Source organism: Magnolia sinica, chromosome 14 (genome assembly GCF_029962835.1).
Source record: "Magnolia sinica isolate HGM2019 chromosome 14, MsV1, whole genome shotgun sequence".
Taxonomy (NCBI): Eukaryota; Viridiplantae; Streptophyta; class Magnoliopsida; order Magnoliales; family Magnoliaceae; genus Magnolia; species Magnolia sinica.
The window spans coordinates 75,824,507-75,844,618 of NC_080586.1; the positions used below are offsets into that span (position 1 = coordinate 75,824,507).

The 20,112-nt window shown below is 40.7% G+C and overlaps 1 protein-coding gene across 4 annotated transcripts in view; it reads right to left on the reverse strand.

Moving 5' to 3' along the window:
• Positions 1-12,316, reverse strand: part of LOC131226246 (transcription initiation factor IIA large subunit-like) — a 46,808-nt gene extending 34,492 nt beyond the window's left edge. For 2 of the 4 annotated variants that reach the window (XR_009161698.1, XM_058222029.1), the window contains exon 1: positions 11,983-12,316. Coding sequence is in view for 3 of the 4 variants with exons in the window: in XM_058222029.1 (XP_058078012.1) it covers positions 11,983-12,102 (120 nt within the window). In the remaining variant the exon portion in view is untranslated. The remainder of the gene's footprint in view (positions 1-11,982) is intronic. The other 2 variants (XM_058222028.1, XM_058222027.1) reach the window with 2 other exon arrangements.
• Positions 12,317-20,112: the final 7,796 nt, after the last annotated feature.

Here is a 20,112-nt window from a genome sequence, read left to right on the forward strand (position 1 = left end):
AAAATTTTGACAGCCATCTACCCTCCATAATCCAACTCAGTAACAGCCCAAAAATCAGCCCTATTTTAGTCCAAAATCAGCCACATTCCAGCCCATTAAAACCCCCAAAATCAGCCACATTCCAGCCCATTAAAACCCCCAAAATCAGCCACATTCAAGCCCATTAAAACCCTCAAAATCAACCACATTCGAGCCCATTAAAACCCCCAAAAAATCAGCCCTATTCCAGCCCATTAAAACCCCCAAAATTAAGCCCCACTTTAGCACATTAAAACCTCCAAAAAATCAACCCCATTCCAGCCCATTAAAAGCCCCCAAAATCAGCCATATTCCAGCCCATTAAAACCCCCAAAAATCAGCCATATTCCAACCCCCATTACAACCTATTAAAAATCCAAAATCTAAAACCATTAACAATTCCAAATCCAGCCATGTTTCAACCCATTAAAGTCCAGAATCTCAGTTCATCAACAATCTTTTATTCTAAATCAAAAACCGCCCTATAATTTGTCCATTACCTTCCCAACGTCACCCATTGATATGATGTCGACCCGTAGTGGTCACGTCTATCAAGGAAAGCTTACCAATCAACGGTGAGACAATTGCATCACTGAGTTACTCACAAGGTTAGCCAGCCTGGAAATCGTTGCTGACCAACTACGAGGAGAACCATATGGAGAACAACCTGATCCCATCGAAGTTCTTGATGGTGACCCAAATCGACAACAAGAGTTCCAACCAAAACCTTCAGTGAATCAAAATGGTACAAGTCATCGGAAGTCCAATTATCACTTCATGCAAAGCATCTTTGCAGAGAGCTCATGACGCCTTGATAGAGATGCCAAGGAAAATGAAATAATCAAGAAAGTACAAGTTGAAGTTCCGGACTCCACCATCAGGAACTTTGATAGGATCAAATACCAAGAAAGTACCATTCCTCTTCTTTGCAAGGCTGGTCCATGTGATGGTTTCTTAACCTCTAAGTCAAAGGTTCGAGTCGCCTTGATGCAAAGGCTTTTGTTGATTGGATTACAACACTAGAAGATTATTTTGCATGATATGACATAGATGATGTCCACCAAGTGGCCTTCGTCAATGTGAAGTTTACGGGTCCAACAAGAATTAGGTGGTGAAGCATTGACAACGTCCTACTATCACCAAGTGGGTTGACATAAGGGAGAAGTTGGAAAGCAAATATTTGTCTTTAGACTATATGGATACTCTTATCCAGGAGCTCCTGTTCAAACAGAGAACTTCATCGGTGAATGACTACCTAAGGAACTCAATGAGCTTTCTATCTGTTGTAAGCTTGTATAGACAGACCACATAACCACTAATTGCTATTTGGCAAGGTTACGCCAAGAGATCCAGCGTGAGATGGTCATGTATGATTTTGAGTCAGTCGATGATGTTCAACAAGTTGAACGGCAGCTGTGGCTGCACACTTTCCAACGTTTTGGCTCTCAAGCGGGGAAACCTTCTATGAGAAAAAGTTTGGATCCACATCTTAATGACACTCCACCACAGGGCTACCAACCACCTCCCTACCTTTTTCAACCACATGCATAGATACAAACTCGGCTTATAAGGCAACCACAACCTTTGCAATGGCCTCCACCACGAAACTCATACCAAAGGCAACCAACACTGCAAGGACATGACACTAGGGGGCGAGATCGTAATCCTAATCCTACCCTCAAGCGATAATGACGAGGTGTTGACCGTTATCGTTGCGGACAAATAGGAAACTTTTCTAATGAATGTCCGCAAGTCAGGAACTTCCATTATTGTGGGAATGAGGACCCCTACTATCCGGACGGCCATAAGTACTATGACGAGCACATCGAGATGGAACATTCCTATGTAAAACCCACATCATAGCTAGAGGACCCCCCGGCTGAGACGATGATCAAAGCTAAGGTTGAACGTCCCACTCTTATCATATGCCGCCTCTTTACCACGACCAAGGAAGACGAGAGAAGACTGGCGACCTCTTTACCACGACCAAGGAAGACGAGAGAAGACTGGCGATGGACCACTTTTTTGGTACATGGGTAAAATGCCAAGGTAAGTTATGTAACATGATCCTTGATGGTGGAAATGCGATGAACATTGTCTCTCAGGAGGTAATTAATAAGCTCAAATTGCCAACTAAAATGCATCCAAAACCATATAAGGTTGTGTGGGTCGACAATACAACAATTCCTATGACTCGAAGGTGTTTAGTGTCCTTTAAAATTAGCATATATGAGGATGATATTTAGTGTGACATAATTATGATGAATGTCAACCACATCTTTCTCGGTCAACCTTGGCTTTTTTATTGGAAGGTACAAAGTCACAATGAGGCCAACACGCTTATGTTCCTATGGGAAGGTCATCGGATCCACCTTCACCCATTGTAGCCTACGTCATCTCCTTCATCTACACTCCCATCATCCACATTGGTTGCTCTCCCTAACTCCCGTATTCTCACCATGTGGAAATTCGAGGAAGAGAGCAAGGAGAAAGGTGTAATGTTCACTCTACTCACAAAACACGTGCATGAGTTGATTACCGACCGGGATAAGCCTATTCCTGATGAAGTCAAATCCATGTTGCATGACTTCCAAGATTTGATTCTTCTAGATGATCTGCCCGAGTATTCTGCCTCCACCACAGGATATTCATCACGTTATAGATTTGGTTCTCGGAGCATCCTTACTCAACTTACCAGCATATCGAATGAGTCCTGATGAGCATGCCAAGTTAAAGCATCAAGTTAATGAGTAGCTAAAAATGGGGATATATCCGAGAGAGCCCGAGTCCATGTGTTGTGCCAGCCCTCCTTAACCCTAAGAAGGATGGAAGTTGGTGTATGTGTTAACTGCCAAGCAATTAATAAAATCATAGTGAAGTAGTGCTTCCCCATTCCTTGACTTAATGATATGCTAGACTTGATGCCAAGTGCTAACGCCTTCTCCAAGATTTATTTTTGCAGTGAATACCACCAAATTTGCATCCGACCTAGTGATGTATGTAAAATGGCATTTAAAACGAATGACGATCTTTACGAGTGGCTTGTCATGCTATTTGGTCTCACAAATGCACCTAGCACTTTCATGAGCATCACGACCTAGTTGTTATACCTTTTTATTGGTAAATTCAGCATTGTTTATCTTAACGGCATTCTTATCTATAGCAAGTCAAGGAAAGAGCACATCAATCACATGGGCTTCATCTTCGAAGTCATTCGCCACGAGCGCTTCTACATCAACCTTAAAAAGTGTACCTTTATGAGTACATTTGTTGTCTTCTTAGGGTACATCATCTTGTCACAAGGTGTAAAGGTGGACCCCACCAAGATGAAAGCCATTGTTAATTAGCCAACACCAATAGTTCATAGCTCTATGGCCTGGCCACAGTTTACAGACGTTTTGTCCAAAACTTCAACAACATCATGGCTCTGATTGTCAATTGCATGAAACAGGGAGAGTTTCAATGGACAAGTACAACAATATGAGCGTTTGATAGGATTGAAAGTAAGACAACCGAAGCTTCAATCTTGCACCTTACGGACTTTGAGAAGGTATTTGAGGTGAGTTGTGACGCTTCCAACATCAACATTAGTGGAGTTCTCAGTCCGAAGGGCCATCCAATAGCATTCTACAGCAAAGAGCTTGTTGATGCAAAATAACGGTACTCCAGTTATGACTTGGGAGTTTTATGTCGTTGTTCATACTCTACGGCATTGGCGTCACCATTTGGTTGGCAAGGAGCTTATCCTATACTCGTGTCAAGTGGAGCGCTTATCTGTAGGAATTCTCCTTTGTCATCTGTCACAAAGCTATCAAGGATATTTAGGTTGTTGATGCATTGAGCCACCGTGCGGCGTGCGCATTTATTGCCATCGATGCTTGTTACTGTTTCAAAATTCTAAGAGACATGGTGTGAGTATGCTAACGACAAGGATTTCCAACGTATTTATACAAACATTTTTAGTGGAGACCATGCGAAACACCCACTATTTATTCTAGGGGACGCAACTTTGCATACCCAGTATGTCCATCTGTGAGTATGTTGTGAGGGAGTTACTCACCAACGGATGTAGTGGTCACTTAGGTCGTGATAAGACCCTAGCCCTCGTTAGAGACAGATACTTTTGGCCTCATCTAAAATCATATGTTGCAAAGATCTGCCAGTTACGCATGGTTTGCCAGCATGTTAAGGGTCAAAAGAAAAACTGTAGATTGTTTCAACCACTGCCGATCCCACATGCTCCATGGGAAGATCTTGGCATGGACTTCGTCCTAGGTTTGCCAAAGATCGTTACGAAATTTGATTCAGTATTTCTAGTGGTTGACTGATTTTCTAAGATGTCATTCCATACCACACTTGAATATAGTACATGCTCTTAAGATTGCTCAATTATTTTTTCGAGAAGTTGTTCGTCTTCATGGGCTTCCGAAGACAATTATGTCAGATCATAATACCTTCATGAGTTATTCCTAGAAAGCTTTATTGATGGCAAAGAAAACCAAGTTTCAGTTCTCTAGTGCCTACCACCCTCAAATCGATGGTCAAATGGAAGTGGTTGAGCGTAGCTTGGACAAGTTATTATAATGTCTTGTTCGCGATGATAAAATTACATGAGAACTAGCAATACCATGGCTGAATTTGCCTATAATAATAACACAATCAACAGGTCCATAAAGATGTCACATTTTTAAGCAGTAATTGGTATGCGACCGCGAATTCTGGTCAATTTGGTTCCTCTACCCATAAAGACAAGACCATGCGCGGAAGTTGATGATTTCATTCACAATATGTAGAGCCATATGTAGCAGGTGCATAATGAAGTTTGACTCAATATCGCCACAAATAATGAAAGTTATAAGTAACATGCATGTATAAGACGTCGCTTTCTTAAATTTGCAAAAGGTAACAAAGTCATGCCCATATTCATCCCAAATGCCTGCCCCCCAATACCACAAAGAAGCTACATCCTCGCAATGCAGGACTGTTCAAAATCATAAGGAAGATTGGTGCCAATGCTTATGTTTTAGATCTCCCACCAGATTTACCTATTAGTCGTACTTTCGATGTGGAAGATCTTTCCATCTATCAAGGGCATCATATTAATGATGGTATCAAAGAACAAGCCATCACACTTCTAATCATTTTGCCACATGTTGACACAATCGTTGATGCTCTCGACCACCAAATCATCTCCACATGCCACGGTGGTTATCAGAAGTTTTTCGCTCGTTGGCAAGGCCAACCTCTCTTTGATGCTACATGGATCACAACCACATACTTCTGGTACTTGAATCTTGGACTCTATAAGCAATATTGGGCCATTAACTCACCAGAGTCAAGTTCTTTCAAGCCGAAGAGGATTGATGCAAGCTAGACTGAGCCCACAATCCATGAGCAAGGCCTAAACCTGTTAAGCACAAGCCCAAGCCCCACAATAGGCTCATCAATAAGGAGGCACAAGCCTCCTATTTAGGTAGCTAGCTAGCAAAATCAATTAACTAGCTATGCAATAATCAATTAGTCAAATCATCTTAATTGCATTCTAGTGCAAGGGCATTTTCACACTAGGCTCAAGTGAGGTGGCCTGTGGGATAAAAGGGCACACTCGAGGTGGGTGGCTCATGTGAGGCGGGCTTCGCCCGTGTGAGGTGGGTGGCTCGTGTGAAGTGGAACCCATGTGAAGTGGGGCCCATGAGGGGAATTCGGTCGAGGTCATGGGATGTGGGGCCCGGGCTATAAAATAAAGGGATTCACCATGCTCTATCAGTTCGAGCTTTTAAAGCAAGTGGTTAATTGCCCTGCATCAAAATAGTATCAAAGCGAGAGGTCTCGTGTTTGAGACTCCTCACCAAGGGTGATTAATGCAGGGACAATTTCACACCGGACTTGAGTGGGGTGGCCTGTGAGATGCAGGGGCACACTCGGGGTGGGCGGCCCATGTGAGGCGGGTGGCTCCTGTAAAGCGGAACCCATGTGAAGTGGGGCCCACGATGGGGGTTCGGCCAAGGTCCTAACCCATGGGATGTAGAGCCTAGGCTATGAGATAAAGGGATTGATTCACCATGCTCTATCAGTTCAAGCTTTTAGAGCATGTGGTTAATTGTCCTGCATGACATTCTTATCCCTACGGCATCTCTTTATTACTTTTTAATTTTTGTAACAAATCATTGGTTGTCAATGACATTATAAATCTTACTTATTTGTACTTCTAAAAGCTTGTTTAAGGGCCTACCATGAGTAGAATCAAGGCACCTTAGAAATGAATGAAATTTTCTAGTTATTGTTTTGCTTTGTTTATGATTCTTGTGCTTAGTTAAAGGTGCCTACATTTGGGCAGATCCTGCCCACCAGCCAGTTGTGCGTTAAGCTAAGTTATGCTATATAGATTAAGCTACATGCTACATAGTGTAAGCGATTTAAAACACTTGTCAATAGATTATATAGGCAATTCAGAATAGATATTCGAAACAATGCTTAACACCTATAGATATTAGTAATGTTGCTTAGCACCTATTAGAAATCCACTCTCGACGCCCTCATTTAGTCCCATAAATTGCAAACATGCACTGGTGGAATCCCCTACCCCTCACTGTATTGGACAAGACCTACAAAGACCAATAGCCCAAGATCATCCCTAATTTTTTCACCATCATCACATCCCAAAATGTTAAAATTCCTCCAAACCTCCCTTCCCACCCAAATTATCCAATACTCTGTATCTTCTTTATCACTTCACCATTAATTATTACTCTATTCATAGTTGTCTCGAACTAAACAATGACAAACCCTCCACCAGGCACTTACAAAGATATGCCCTAGCCTCCTTTAGCAAACTTGAAAATGTCAAACGCCATCTGAATCTCCCAATTGCATACGCCGAAGCTCCCACACCTCCCCTAAATGGTCCAACTAGACACCATTTGGACCCCATACTACTTATTTCCCTAGTGCCATGGAGAATATAGGGTGTCCCCATAGGCTCTCCTCCCTCCCCCCTTTGATCTTTGTCCCTGTGCTCCAACAATCACCTGCTCTCAACACCTCGGCCACTCATCGACATTACATTGATTTTCCAACTCCCTCACCGAGCCACGAGCATCTTCTCTTAATGCTGCCCCCATGGAGCACATAGGGTGTCCCCATAGACTCTTCTCCCCCCCTTTGATCTTTGTCTCTGTGCTCCAGCAATCACCCGCTCTCATCACTTCCGCCACTAATCGACATTGCATCGACACTACACCGATTTTCCGACTCCCTCACCAGGCCACGAGCATCTTCTCTTAATGTTGCCTTAGTGATGACCATTATCAACTCTAATCACCAGATGTTCCAACAATGTTGTAATAGGGAACAAAAGCCCATCCACTTCCAAATCTATCACCACGCTTAGAGCTGCACTAGCACTCAAATGGTTCAATCTCGCAAACACCATGAAGGATCACTGCACAGCCAAATTGTTGATCTATTACACTTCACCAAATCTATATCCCAACTCCTTAAATGCTAGTTCTACCCACACATGTGCCATAATCCCATGCAGCCTTACCCAACTACCTTTGTTTGCCACCACCTAACAGTCTCCACCTCTCAACATCTCTTAGAGGCAAAGCACTCTCTCTATGCAAACTCTAATCCTTAGACAATCTCTCCACTTTCTCCTTGGAATCAAATGATAATAATGACCCTAGAGCTAATTACAAACGCTATCTTCGACGTTGTCAAAGTGGATTCCTGATGCCATCCACAATCTTCATGATAAACATTCCTTCGCAGTTAAATTTAGCCACCACACTGAGAAAATTTATGCATCGTTCTCTCAACTATTGTCTTCTTGACAATCACCTCCATTGAATCCTTGACCCTGAATTTAGGATCTTGAGCTAAGACCTCACAAAACAAAACGTCATGCCCTTTTGCTTTCAAATCCCGATCTTCCTCTCAATCTTCTCCCCACCTATCTTCACTTTTTGTGAGGGCAGCTGGGAAGGCCTCTTTGCATCTTCATGCCCCAACTTGGTTGCTTCATGTACGGTAATTTCCAACCACCAAGCAACCTCTTGTCCATCACTTGCATCACCTTATAGGCTTCGCCTTTGTAAGAAAAGCGAATAAATGCAAACCCTCAGCTTATCTTCAGAATCCCATCCCTAGGGATGAACACGTTTGCGATGGAACCAAATCTCCCAAATACCTCCACTAGGGCATCACAACCCAGCAAGAAAGGAATGTTGTCGATGAATAAGACAAATTTATCTCTTCTTTTCCAGCAATTCATCACCGCCTCCCAACTCCAGCAATCACCTGAAAATTACAAGTGATGCCCCTAAATGATTTTACCGCCGCTCAATTAGGGGCATGGTTTGGATAACAATTGAAATAAATCAGTCCATTCCATAAACTAAATTCTATAATTCCTAATACAAAGTCATGAAAATTTAAATATCTACAGTCTCTTAAACATATTAGAGTGCTAGCATTTAATCCTTCTAGTTAATGATTTAACTACTACTTGTACTAATCCAAGATGGAGATAACTATATTTCTTTTTGATATGTTCTATAATTGCTTATTCAAAAAATAATCTTATTGTTTCATATTCGTTATTTAATCATATAGTTTGTTCTCTAGTTTTGATAGTATAATCAGACATAAATTCGAATTTTCCTATCTTGTATATTTCTTTGTTTGGTATTTTTGGTAGTTTTCAATTTGACAAATTTTTATCTATATTTTCGTAATTTATTTGAGAACTATTTATTATATTATCATCTAATACATAGGAAGAATTTACTTCTGATCTATGTGAGGTACTATTATTGCTGCGAAATAACTTATCCATCATACCACTATTTATGATACTGTTTAGAGACTACTGTTCAGTTACGGGTCTCTTACGGCCATGTGGCATTCTCTCGCCTGGAGCCAATACGGTTCCACACCTTAGAACAGTAAATCGATCCAAATATTGATCATAAAACAATGTTGATCACGGAAAACACTATTTGCTACTACAACAATCACTATAGTAGCATGGAAGTACTGTAGCAACCAGCAGATAATTGCAAAAGAAACAAGCATAGTTCCCCTCATGCATCTTCCAGGCAACTTCCGGACTTCAACAAAGCTCAAATCCGCAGTCTATATAAAGCTCTTTACTCCATAATAGGAAGGCATCACTCGATCATACTCACTGACAATTTTCAGAGAAATAAATCCTTTTCAGGCTTTACTGACCAACTTAAAGGCTAGTGGGATAACTATATGTCATTACAAGACAGAAAACGCTTATTATCAATAGGGCTAGAATGGTATCAGAGTTAGTTGACATAACTATTTTGCACTATACACCACACTATTTTGTACTGTAGCAAATAGTGTTTTCCGTGATCAACACTGTTTTATGATCAATGTTTGCATCGATCTACTGTTCTAAGGTGTGGACCTATACTGGCTCCAGGCGAGAGGATGCCACATGGCCGCAATGAACCCGTAAATGAACAATTTGGTCTCTAAACAGTATTATAAATAGTGGTATGATGGATAAGCTTCGCAGCAATAGCAGTACCTCACACAGATCAGAAGCAAGTTCTTCCACTGTATTAGATGATAATATAATAAATAGTTTTCAAATAAATTATGAAAATATACATAAAAATTTGACAATTTGAAAACTACCAAAAATACTAAACAAAGAAATATACAAGATAGGAATATTCGAATTTATGTCTAATTATACTATCAAAACTAGAGAACAAACTATAGAATTAAATAATGAATATGAAACAATAAGATTATTTTCTAAAGAAGCAATTATAGAACATATCAAAAAGAAATATAATTATCTCCATCTTGAATTAGTACAAGTGGCAGTTAAACCATTAATTCGAGAAGGATTAAATGCTAGCACTCTAATATGTTTAAGAGACTGTAGACATTTAAATTTTCATAACTTTGTATTAGGAATTATAGAATCTAGTTTATATAATGGACCAATTTATTTCAATTGTGATGCCCCTAAATGATCTTTGTCCCTGTGCTCCAGCAATCACCTGCTCTCAAAACCTCGGCCACTCATCGACATTGCATTGATTTTCCAGCTCCCTCACCGAGCCATGAGCATCTTCTCTTAATGCTGCCCCCATGGAGCACATAGGGTGTCCCCAGAGGCTCTCCTCCCCCCCCCTTTGATCTTTGTCCCTGTGCTCCAGCAATCACCCACTCTCATCACTTCCACCACTAATCGACATTGCATCGACACTACACCGATTTTCCGACTCCCTCACCAAGCCACGAGCATCTTCTCTTAATGTTGGCTTAGTGATGACCATTATCAACTCTAATCACTAGATGTTCCAACAATGTTGTAATAGGGAACAAAAGCCCATCCACTTCCAAATCTATCACCACGCTTAGAGCTGCACTAGCACTCAAATGGTTCAATCTCGCAAACACCATGAAGGATCACTGCACAACCAAACGGTTGATCTATTACACTTTGCCAAATCTATATCCCAACTCTTTAAATGCCAATTCTACCCACACATGTGCCATAATCCCATGTAGCCTTACCCAGCCACCTTTGTTTGCCACCACCTAACAGTCTCCACCTCTCAACATCTCTTAGAGGCAGAGCACTCTCTCTATGCAAACTCTAATCCTTAGACAATCTCTCCATTTGATAATAAGGACCCTAGAGCTAATCTTACAAACACTATCTTCGACGTTGTCAAAGCGGATTCTTGATGCCATCCACAATCTTCATGATAAACATTCCTTCGCAGTTAAATTTAGCCACCACACTGAGAAAATTCATGCATCGTTCTCTCAACTATTACCTTCTTGACAATCACCCCCATTGAATCCTTGACCCCAAATTTAGGATCCTGAGCTAAGACCTCGCAAAACAAAATGTCGTGCCCTTTTGCTTTCAGATCCTGATCTTCTTCTCAATCTTCTCCCCACCTATCTTCGCTTTTTGTGAGGGCAGCTAGGAAGGCCTCTTTGCATCTTCATGCCCCAACTTGGTTGCTTCATGTACGGTAATTTCCAACCACCAAGCAACCTCTTGTCCATCACTTGCATCACCTTATAGGCTTCGCCTTCGTAAGAAAAGCGAATAAATGCAAACCCTCAGCTTATCTTCAGAATCCCATCCCTAGGGATGAACACAGTTGCGATGGAACCAAATCTCCCAAATACCTCCACTGGGGCATCACAACCCAGCAGGAAAGGAATGTTGTCGATGAATAAGACAAATTTATCTCTTCTTTTCATGCAATTCATCGCCACCTCCCAACTCCCCTTGTCCATCTCCATCACAGATGATCCCTACGAGACATGCATACCAATTCAAGGCGACATTATGCTGTGGATTTCTTGCAGTGATGTGCATCATCAAACCAATGAATCCCACCATGTATGGCCAATGGAACAAAATGTTTTCCGACAAACATTCTAAACATACAAGTAGTGGACTATTAGCTTGCATATGGACCCATATTTAAACCAACTATTTGGAGTCCAGCTATCAAATGGTTAAGATTGTCTAACACCGAGATGAACTGCCAGGATCGCCTAACCATTGACACTACATTTAACCATAGAAGTGGACATTTTTCCCCATTGTGTATGAACATGGTTACAATCAGATGCTGATAATTGTCCGAAGGGATTGGCTTTGCAGCATCACTCATCTGAGGCAGGTCCCACCCGGTGAGTGATCTGCATCACTATAAGATGAGACCTTCATACACCCAAATGCGAGCAAACATAATTTGGGCAAGCACGGATATTTCCTCTTTAAAACATGCGAGTTTCTAGCAAAAACCCTAATCTGCAAAAAAAAACATAACCTAATTGCAATCCAACCAAAAACCTCAAAAGAAAAAAGAAAAATTAAAGACAATATGCTAAGAAAAAAGAAAGATCCAAACCGTTATTAGGTAAAGGAAGGAGACAACATACCCCTTGAAGCTCGTTGAGAACGGAATCATCGACACCCTCATTGAGGAACTCTTCCCGCAGCTTGCTGACGACGGAATCAACAACGTGTAGATAGACTGAAGACACGCTCGAGGTCGACATCTTCAGACCGGGTCAGGGCCCCGTTTCTTCAATCCGGGGCTTCTGATGGCCGAGATCAATCAGAGAAGCTCACAAACAAAGCGTTTTTCAGCGATTCAATGGAAATCTCAATTGGAATTAGGGTTTCTAGAGTTTCAGAGAGAGAGAGAGAGAGAGGCAGAAAGAGAGAGATTTGGGGAAGAAGAGAGAAAAGTGGAGGAGTTGAATAAATAGGTTTGCCCTTCTTTTCATCGGGACGGAAGGTGCCTGGGGGAGCGGAGTAGGTGCGGCCCCGGCCTGATTTAATACGGTGCGGCCTTAGCCGTGGGGCCCACCTTAACGTATGTATTTTATATCCACGCTGTACATTCGTTTTATCAGCCCATTTTAATCCATGAAACCAAAAATAAAATGTATTAAAATCTCATTTGTACACACTATCGATAACAGTGGATATTGAACGTCCACCATTAAAAGCTTCCTAGGGCCCATCTTATTGCTCATTATAATGATTATCTTCCATCCAACCTGTTTATGAAGTCAAAAAAAAATCTCTATGAAGGAAGAAATATAAATATAATCTTCATCCAAAACTCTTTTGACTCATTAGAAGTTTTTAGTTATTAATCACCACTATTTCATGTATTATGGTTTACTTAAATATTTTTTCTACTTCATTTTTTGGTTTGTGCAATAAAATAAAATGAAAAAACTTATGGATGGTGTGGATATAAAATAAATACATCAAGGTGGGTCCCACGTTCAGGAACGTACTGTGGTGGGTGGTGCCTGGGCTGCACCTAATCCGCTCCCGGTGTTTGGATGTCGAGACAAACGGTACTGCCGGAAGAACCAGAAAAAGGTACAGCCCATTTTACTACAGTACACATGGCGGGATTATCTGCTAATTGAATCCGTCCGTTTAGTTAAACCAAGAATAGATGGCAGCTGGTTCAAAATCTACTTCGATGGGATGATCCTAACCAACTGATAGGCATCTCACAAATCAACGGTCGAAAATGAAATATAAACGATCAATTATTCAGTGGGGCATATTGATGGAAAGTGATGTGTTCTTTGAAGTATTAGCCGTCCATGACAGCTCCCAGTAGTTGGATGGACGCGATTAATTTACCGCTATGTTACGTGTTCAGCAAAGAGATGACGCTACCATATTCCTGTTCGTCCGGCTCTTATCCGACCCTCTACCGTGAAACCTGGGCTGGTCCCGCTGACACGGGCGGCTGTCGATGGAGAAAGGAGATTTTTCCTGAGCCACGCACCTTAGCAAGCGCTTCCATACCTCACTTCCAACAATACTCCCATGTGGTAGGCCCTGCATTTATCAGAAATCTGATTTATGAAAAGTGGGGGTTTTCTTTATGGCTATAGATTATAACCGTAGCCATTGAAAATGACCCCAAAGTGAATAGAATTAACTACGAAGTAAATGAAGTTTACCGCGAAGTAAACAAAGTAGATGAAATTAGCCACGAAGTGAAGAAAATTTACCACAAAGTAAAGGAAATTGATCGCGAAGTAAATGAAAATGACCGCAAAATGAATGAAGTGAATGAATTGACCGCGAAGTGAATGCAATTGGCTGCAAAGTAAAGGAAATTCACCACGAAGTGAAGGAAATTTGACCAAAAAGTGAATGAAATTGATTGCGAAGTAAATAAAATTTACCGCAAAGTGAATGAAGTTAATACAATTGACCGCAAAGTAAAGAAAATTCACCACAAAGTATATGAAATTCACCGCGAAATAAGTAAAATTCATCGCAAAGTTAAGAAATTTTTACCGCGAATTGAATGAAGTGAATGTAATTAACTGCGAAGTGAATGAAAATCACCACAAAGTGAATGGAATTGACCATAAAGTAAATGAAATTCACTGCGAAGTAGATAAATTGAATGGAATTCACAACGAAGTGAAGGAAATTCACCGTAAATTAAATGAAATTGACTGCAAAGTGAAAAAAATTCATTGTGAATTGAATGAAGTGAATATAATTGACCACAAAGTGAAGGAAAATCACCGTGAAGTAAATGAAATTCATCGAGAAGTAGATGAATTGAATGAAATTCACCGCAATGTGAAGGAATTTTGCCACAAATTGAATGGAATTGACCGTGACGTGAAGAAAATTCACCGTGAATTGAATGAAGTGAATGCAATTGACCGCGAAGTGAAGGAAAATCACCGCGAAGTGAATGAAATTCATCGCGAAGTAGATTAATTGAATGGAATTTCACTGTGAAAGTGAAAGAAATTCACCACGGATTGAATGAAATTGACCGCAAAGTGAAGGAAATTCACCGCGAAATGAAGGAAGTGAATGTAATTGGTCGTAAAGTGAAGGAAAATCACTGCGAAGTGAAAGAAATTCACCGTGAAATTGAATGGAATTGACCACGAAGTAAATAAAAATCACTGCGAATAAAATGAAGTGAATGTAATTGACCGCGAAGTGAAGGAAACTCACTGCGAAGTGAATGGAATTGACTGCGAAGTGAATAAAATTCACCGCGAAGTAGATGAATTGAATGGAATTCACCACAAAGTGAAAGAAATTCATCACGAAATTAATGGAATTGACCACGAAGTGAAGAAAATTCACCGCGAAGTAAATGAAGTAAACGGAATTGATCACGAAGTGAGTGAAATTGACCGCGAAGTTTATTAGCCATCTAACATCTTGATAGGGTCACACAAACATGGATGAAGGCAAAGCACAACTCTCGGCATGGCTCAAGACTTTTGTGGCCCATAAAAAGTTTTTAATGGCCATTGATCATTGTTTCTTGTGGTGTAGTCTACCTAGAATTTCATTCACTTCATGATGAATTTCATTCACTTCATGATGAAGTTCACTCACTTCACAGTGAATTTCAATCACTTTGTAGGAATGTTGATGGACCTTAATGAGTTACATGAATGACTAGGAGGAATGTTGATATTTTATAGCCGGAATCCTTTCCTTTACCTTTGTGTAATTTATCCCACCTTGATAAGGCCGATGAAGGTCAACGATGGAAAGCACCACCTTGTAGTGGAACTCATCACCAATTTCAACCTCGGGCACGCTTTTGAAGATTGGCTTGCCAATGTTCACACACTTGTTCACTTCTTTAAGAAGCTTACGAGCAGCTAGGTCGATTCGCCTAATGGCCTTCCCTTGTTCACTATTTGCTTCCCTTGTCATTGCAAATCGAATGAAATTCACCGTGAAGTGAGTGAAATTCACTGCGAAATAAATGAAGTGAATGAAATTAACTGCGAAAAGAGTGAAGTTAATTGTGAAGTAAATAAAATTGGGCGCGAAGTGAATGAAATTCACCTCGAACTGATTGAAATTGATCGCGACGTGAATGAAGTAAATAAAACCTTCCATCTATTTGACGAGCTCATATTAAGGCTCGAGACGAAAAATAAAATAGATCTAACTATCAAGTCAACCACACTGTAAAAGGCGGCGGGGGATTGAACGTCTACCATTGAAACCCTTTTAGGGGTTACAGAAGTTTTGGATTAATATGAAATTTGCTTTTTCTCTTCATCCATGTCTTTGTGACCTTATGAATAGATTGGATGGAAAATAAATTTATGGTGGGCACTACAAGATTTTTAACAGTGAAAATCAATTTCCCCGCTGCTATTTATGGTGTGGTCCAGATGATCTTTGGATATGATTTTTTTTTTTTTTTTTTAAAATAATGCTCTGAAATGATCTCAAAATATGGGTGAATGTTGTGGATATAATAAATACATAACCGCGGGGCCATGTAACTTTGATATCTTTTGAGCTGCTAGGATAAGGAGCGTCAGCGCTCGTCTTCGCACACCACCCAATCCGCTCCCGGAAGGTATGGCAGGGGTATTTTGGTCAGGTGAAAAGTTACCCATACCCCAGGGGCTTAGTTTAATACGGTAAGTTTGGAGGGGCGTGATAAGGTTGATGGCTTAAGGGCCTGTTTGATTTTCATCGTTTCACCGGGAAAAGGTAAATACCCTGGAAATGGGTGATTATCACCGTTTCACGTGTTTGAATATTCACGGGGATCTCACTTCTTGGAAACCGGTTCAAAAGTAGTAGTGGCCATTTTAGGACCTCATCTCGATGTATATGATATATCTGTTCCGTCCATCCATTTTATCACAACATTTTGAAATATGAGAAGAAAAATGAGTTAGATCCAACACTCAACTGGCTCATACCAAAAGAAACAATGGCTCCAAGAAGTTTTTAACGGTAAGTATTTAATTCACATTTTTCATTGGCGTGGTCCACTTGAGCATTGAATATGCCTCATTTTTTTGTTTATAACATAAATTTATCTGAAATAATGGATGAACGGTGTGGATATATGATATGCATCGTGGTAGGACCTACAAATGTTTTACAGCATTTGCTGCTTTTACCTCCAAAATGTAGGCCGTCAAATCAATTATGGGGAAGTGTGCGGTAACTACGGAGGGAAATAATTATTACCATTTACCCGGGCATTTCTCATTTCTTTGAAAAACAAACGGGCCTAAAGGTGAGGCCTACAGTAGCAAAACTCTGAAGAAAGCAATCAACGTCTCTCTGAGTAGCTGATCCAGTGCATCTGGGAACATGGGAGGTACCGTGCCTCAATGTCCTTGCCGCACACGTGGGACCACGTTTGACCGCTCGTTCAGCAGTAGTTTCGATAGTGAATGGGACAGAGACCTAAGGTAATGCTGTTTGGACTATCCAAACCGTGTCATCAGAGGCGTGACAATCGACAGTAAAGACTAAAGCCAGCTACGGCTCAGATTTAATAAGAAAAAGTGCATTTAGTACTGATTACCAGGTGCAGAAAACTATGGATTTTACCGGGCGGTGCTTTAAAAGAATTGAAATTACATTAATGACCACCTTCGCTTTTCCTTTTTGTTTCTCAACGACAAATTGGAAAATTGAAAATTATGAGTCACATGTGTACGTCTCACATCCAACCGTCCAAGAAATGCACAATGACATTATTATCAAATGAGCTACAAATATGAATGCCCCAATCATAAATATGAATGACTCAATTATAAGGTGAGCCCATTCGTAAAAAACAATATACACCGTTCAAAATGTCCTAATTCAAGTGTAACTCAGGTGAAGGTTTGATTGGTCTTAAATTTTTTTAATTTTATTATATTATTATTATTATTATTATTTTTTGTATTATCATCATAGTACGGTGAATATGTTTTATAGATTGAATGTTATACACATACCATATGGGCCCACAAGTCTTGAGCTTTACTATTTTTAAAGAAAACTTTGCTTTACTATTTTTAAAGAAAACTTTGACAAGAGAATTTTTGTAATTCCAGGCCTAGGAGGTAGTTAATTGTGAAGAATTATTTGGTAAAATATAAATTCTGGGGTGATTTCACACGTGCTAAGTTAGCCCACACATCTGGGTTGATCCACTCTCAGGATTGGGGTCATCAACATGTTGAGGTTACCAAGAACCCAAATGGTCCACTCACCAGGTGGGCCACACTTTTACATTGAGAGTAAGTGGTTGGTTGCAGTGGTTTTGACATGCTTGCCCAGCTAATAAGCATGGAAGTATGAGACTCTGGCCATGTCTAGGGCGGGCCAGCTCGTGGGCTTCTAGCATAGATAGGTGTTTGGGTTGGTTATGGCCAGTCTAGGCATGTAAGACCGGGCTTGGGCTAAACAAACCCAACCCATATATATGGGAAAAGGTTCCATGTAGTCGAGCTCATGGGAAGCTCCCATGAGGTTGAGCTGTGTGGGCCTCACTGTGATGCGTGTCGACCATTAACACCATGTATTTAATGGGTCCCCTTTAAATTACGAGATATGCCAAAAATCAGCCATGTACGGAACTCGGGTGGGCCATACCATCTAAAATCATGTCAAGACATGCATAAAACATATAAAAGCAGTGGGTGGGGCTCACTTGAAATTTGGATGCATTTGAAACTTGGTTTGACCCCTCATCCAATTGGGACATACATAATGGATGGGCTAGATTTGTGAACCACATCTCGGTGGACCCAACGAGTGTTATAAATGTTTTAATGGAGGGTAACCCCCTTCAACTTTTGTATGTGGTGTAGTCCACACAAGTCATGGATTGACTTGATTTTTAAGTCCTAGGCCCACCATGGAATGGTGCATTTGCCTGATGGGGTAAATGGTCGACACACATCACGGTGGGGCTTACACAACTCGACCTCACGGGAACTTCCCATGAGCTCGATTGCATGGAACTTTTTCCACACACACACATATAGGGCCCCACCGTGATGCGTGTAGAACATTTACCCCATTAGTCAGATGCACCATCCCATGGTGGGCCACGAGCTTAAAAATCAAGTCAATCCCTGAGTTGGGTGGGCCACACCAAAAACAAAAGTTGAGAGGGGTTACCCTCCTATTAAACATTCATAATCATTTGTTGGGTCCACCGAGATGTGGTTCACAAATCTAGCCCATCCATTATGTGTGTCTCACTTGGATGAGAGGTCAGACCAAGTTTCAGATGCATACAAATTTTAAGTGGGCCCCACCAAGTGATTTTATATGTTCTAGGCATGTCTTCACATGATTTTACATGGTATGGCCCACCTGAGGTTCTTATATAGCTGATTTTTGGGATATCCTATAATTTAAAGGGGACTCATCAAATGCACAGTGTTGATGTTCTACTTACATCACGGTGAGGCCCACATAGCTCTACCTCACTGGAAAGTTCCCATGAGCTGGATGCACAGAACCTTTTCTATATATATATATATATATATATATATATATATATATATATATATATATATGGAATATTACGTGAGTTGGAATGTGAAGTAGGAATGCTTTATGAGAAAAGGAGAATAAAAATAAGAGAAGAATGAAAGGAAATACCATGGCTACATGCACAGGGAGATGGAAAGAGAAGGCACCAATGGGGTGGCGACCAATCCACACCTTTTCTTGTTGTGCGGCTTACTAAAGTTTTAAATCTAGCTCCTATTTATCCACAGTCCTATAATGAGGCTACATAATAAATGAATAAATTGATGATATACAGTTATCATGATAGGCCCCACATAGCACCATGCGTAAAAGCTAGGAGAGGTGTGAGCAAGCTACTCATGCACAAAAATCTATGCCATTTGTTGATGCTGCTAAATTCTCGGTTCATGTTTTATAGAATCTCAAACATCAGTACTCTCCTAATACTAATTGCATGGGGAAAGAATTGTTCTTGACCTATTATGTTAGATGTGGAGATTATTAAAGAAGCTTGTATTTGAAATTCTCCCAACTATTTAATTAAAATGGACATGTGAGATGGAGCCATAAAGGTCCTAAGGGCCTGTTTGGCCAGGTGGATTGGAAGGGATTGAATCGTATCAGGGTAGATGGCATGAATTTCAAGGTAATGATGGTGTTCTCACTGGATTGTCTTAAGATCCATGGGATTGCTATATTGAGTCTGTTTGGCACGCCCGGCCAATCACAGGATTAAACCTTCCCATCCCTTCCAATCCCTCGAACCAAACACGTCCCAGGCAAATTTGAACGGATTAGGGTGGATTGGATGGGATTTAAAGGTAATGATGGTGTTGTCAGTGGATTGTCTTAAGATCCATGGGATTGCTATATCCCGGTATAAGATCACTTGGTCTGTTTGGTACACTCAGCCAATCCGAGGATTTAACTTCTAATCCCTTCCAATCCGCCCAGCCAAACGGGCCTAAGAGGACTCTCCCTAGACTCTCTGCATATGATTTTAGCGTTCTTAGGTCATGTATTCAAATGTACATGGATGATATAAAATGTACAAACCCCCCCACAAAAAAAAAGAAAAAAAAAAAAAAAGAAGAAGAAGAGAAAAGCACATAAAAATCTCTAAGAGCTAGGCATAGGTAAAAAATTAAATATATTATTATTATTATTAGTATGGTTGATTTGGCTTTGTCAGTAGCTACTGGACAGCCCCGCCATGATTAATGTGTTTTAACATGCTGTCC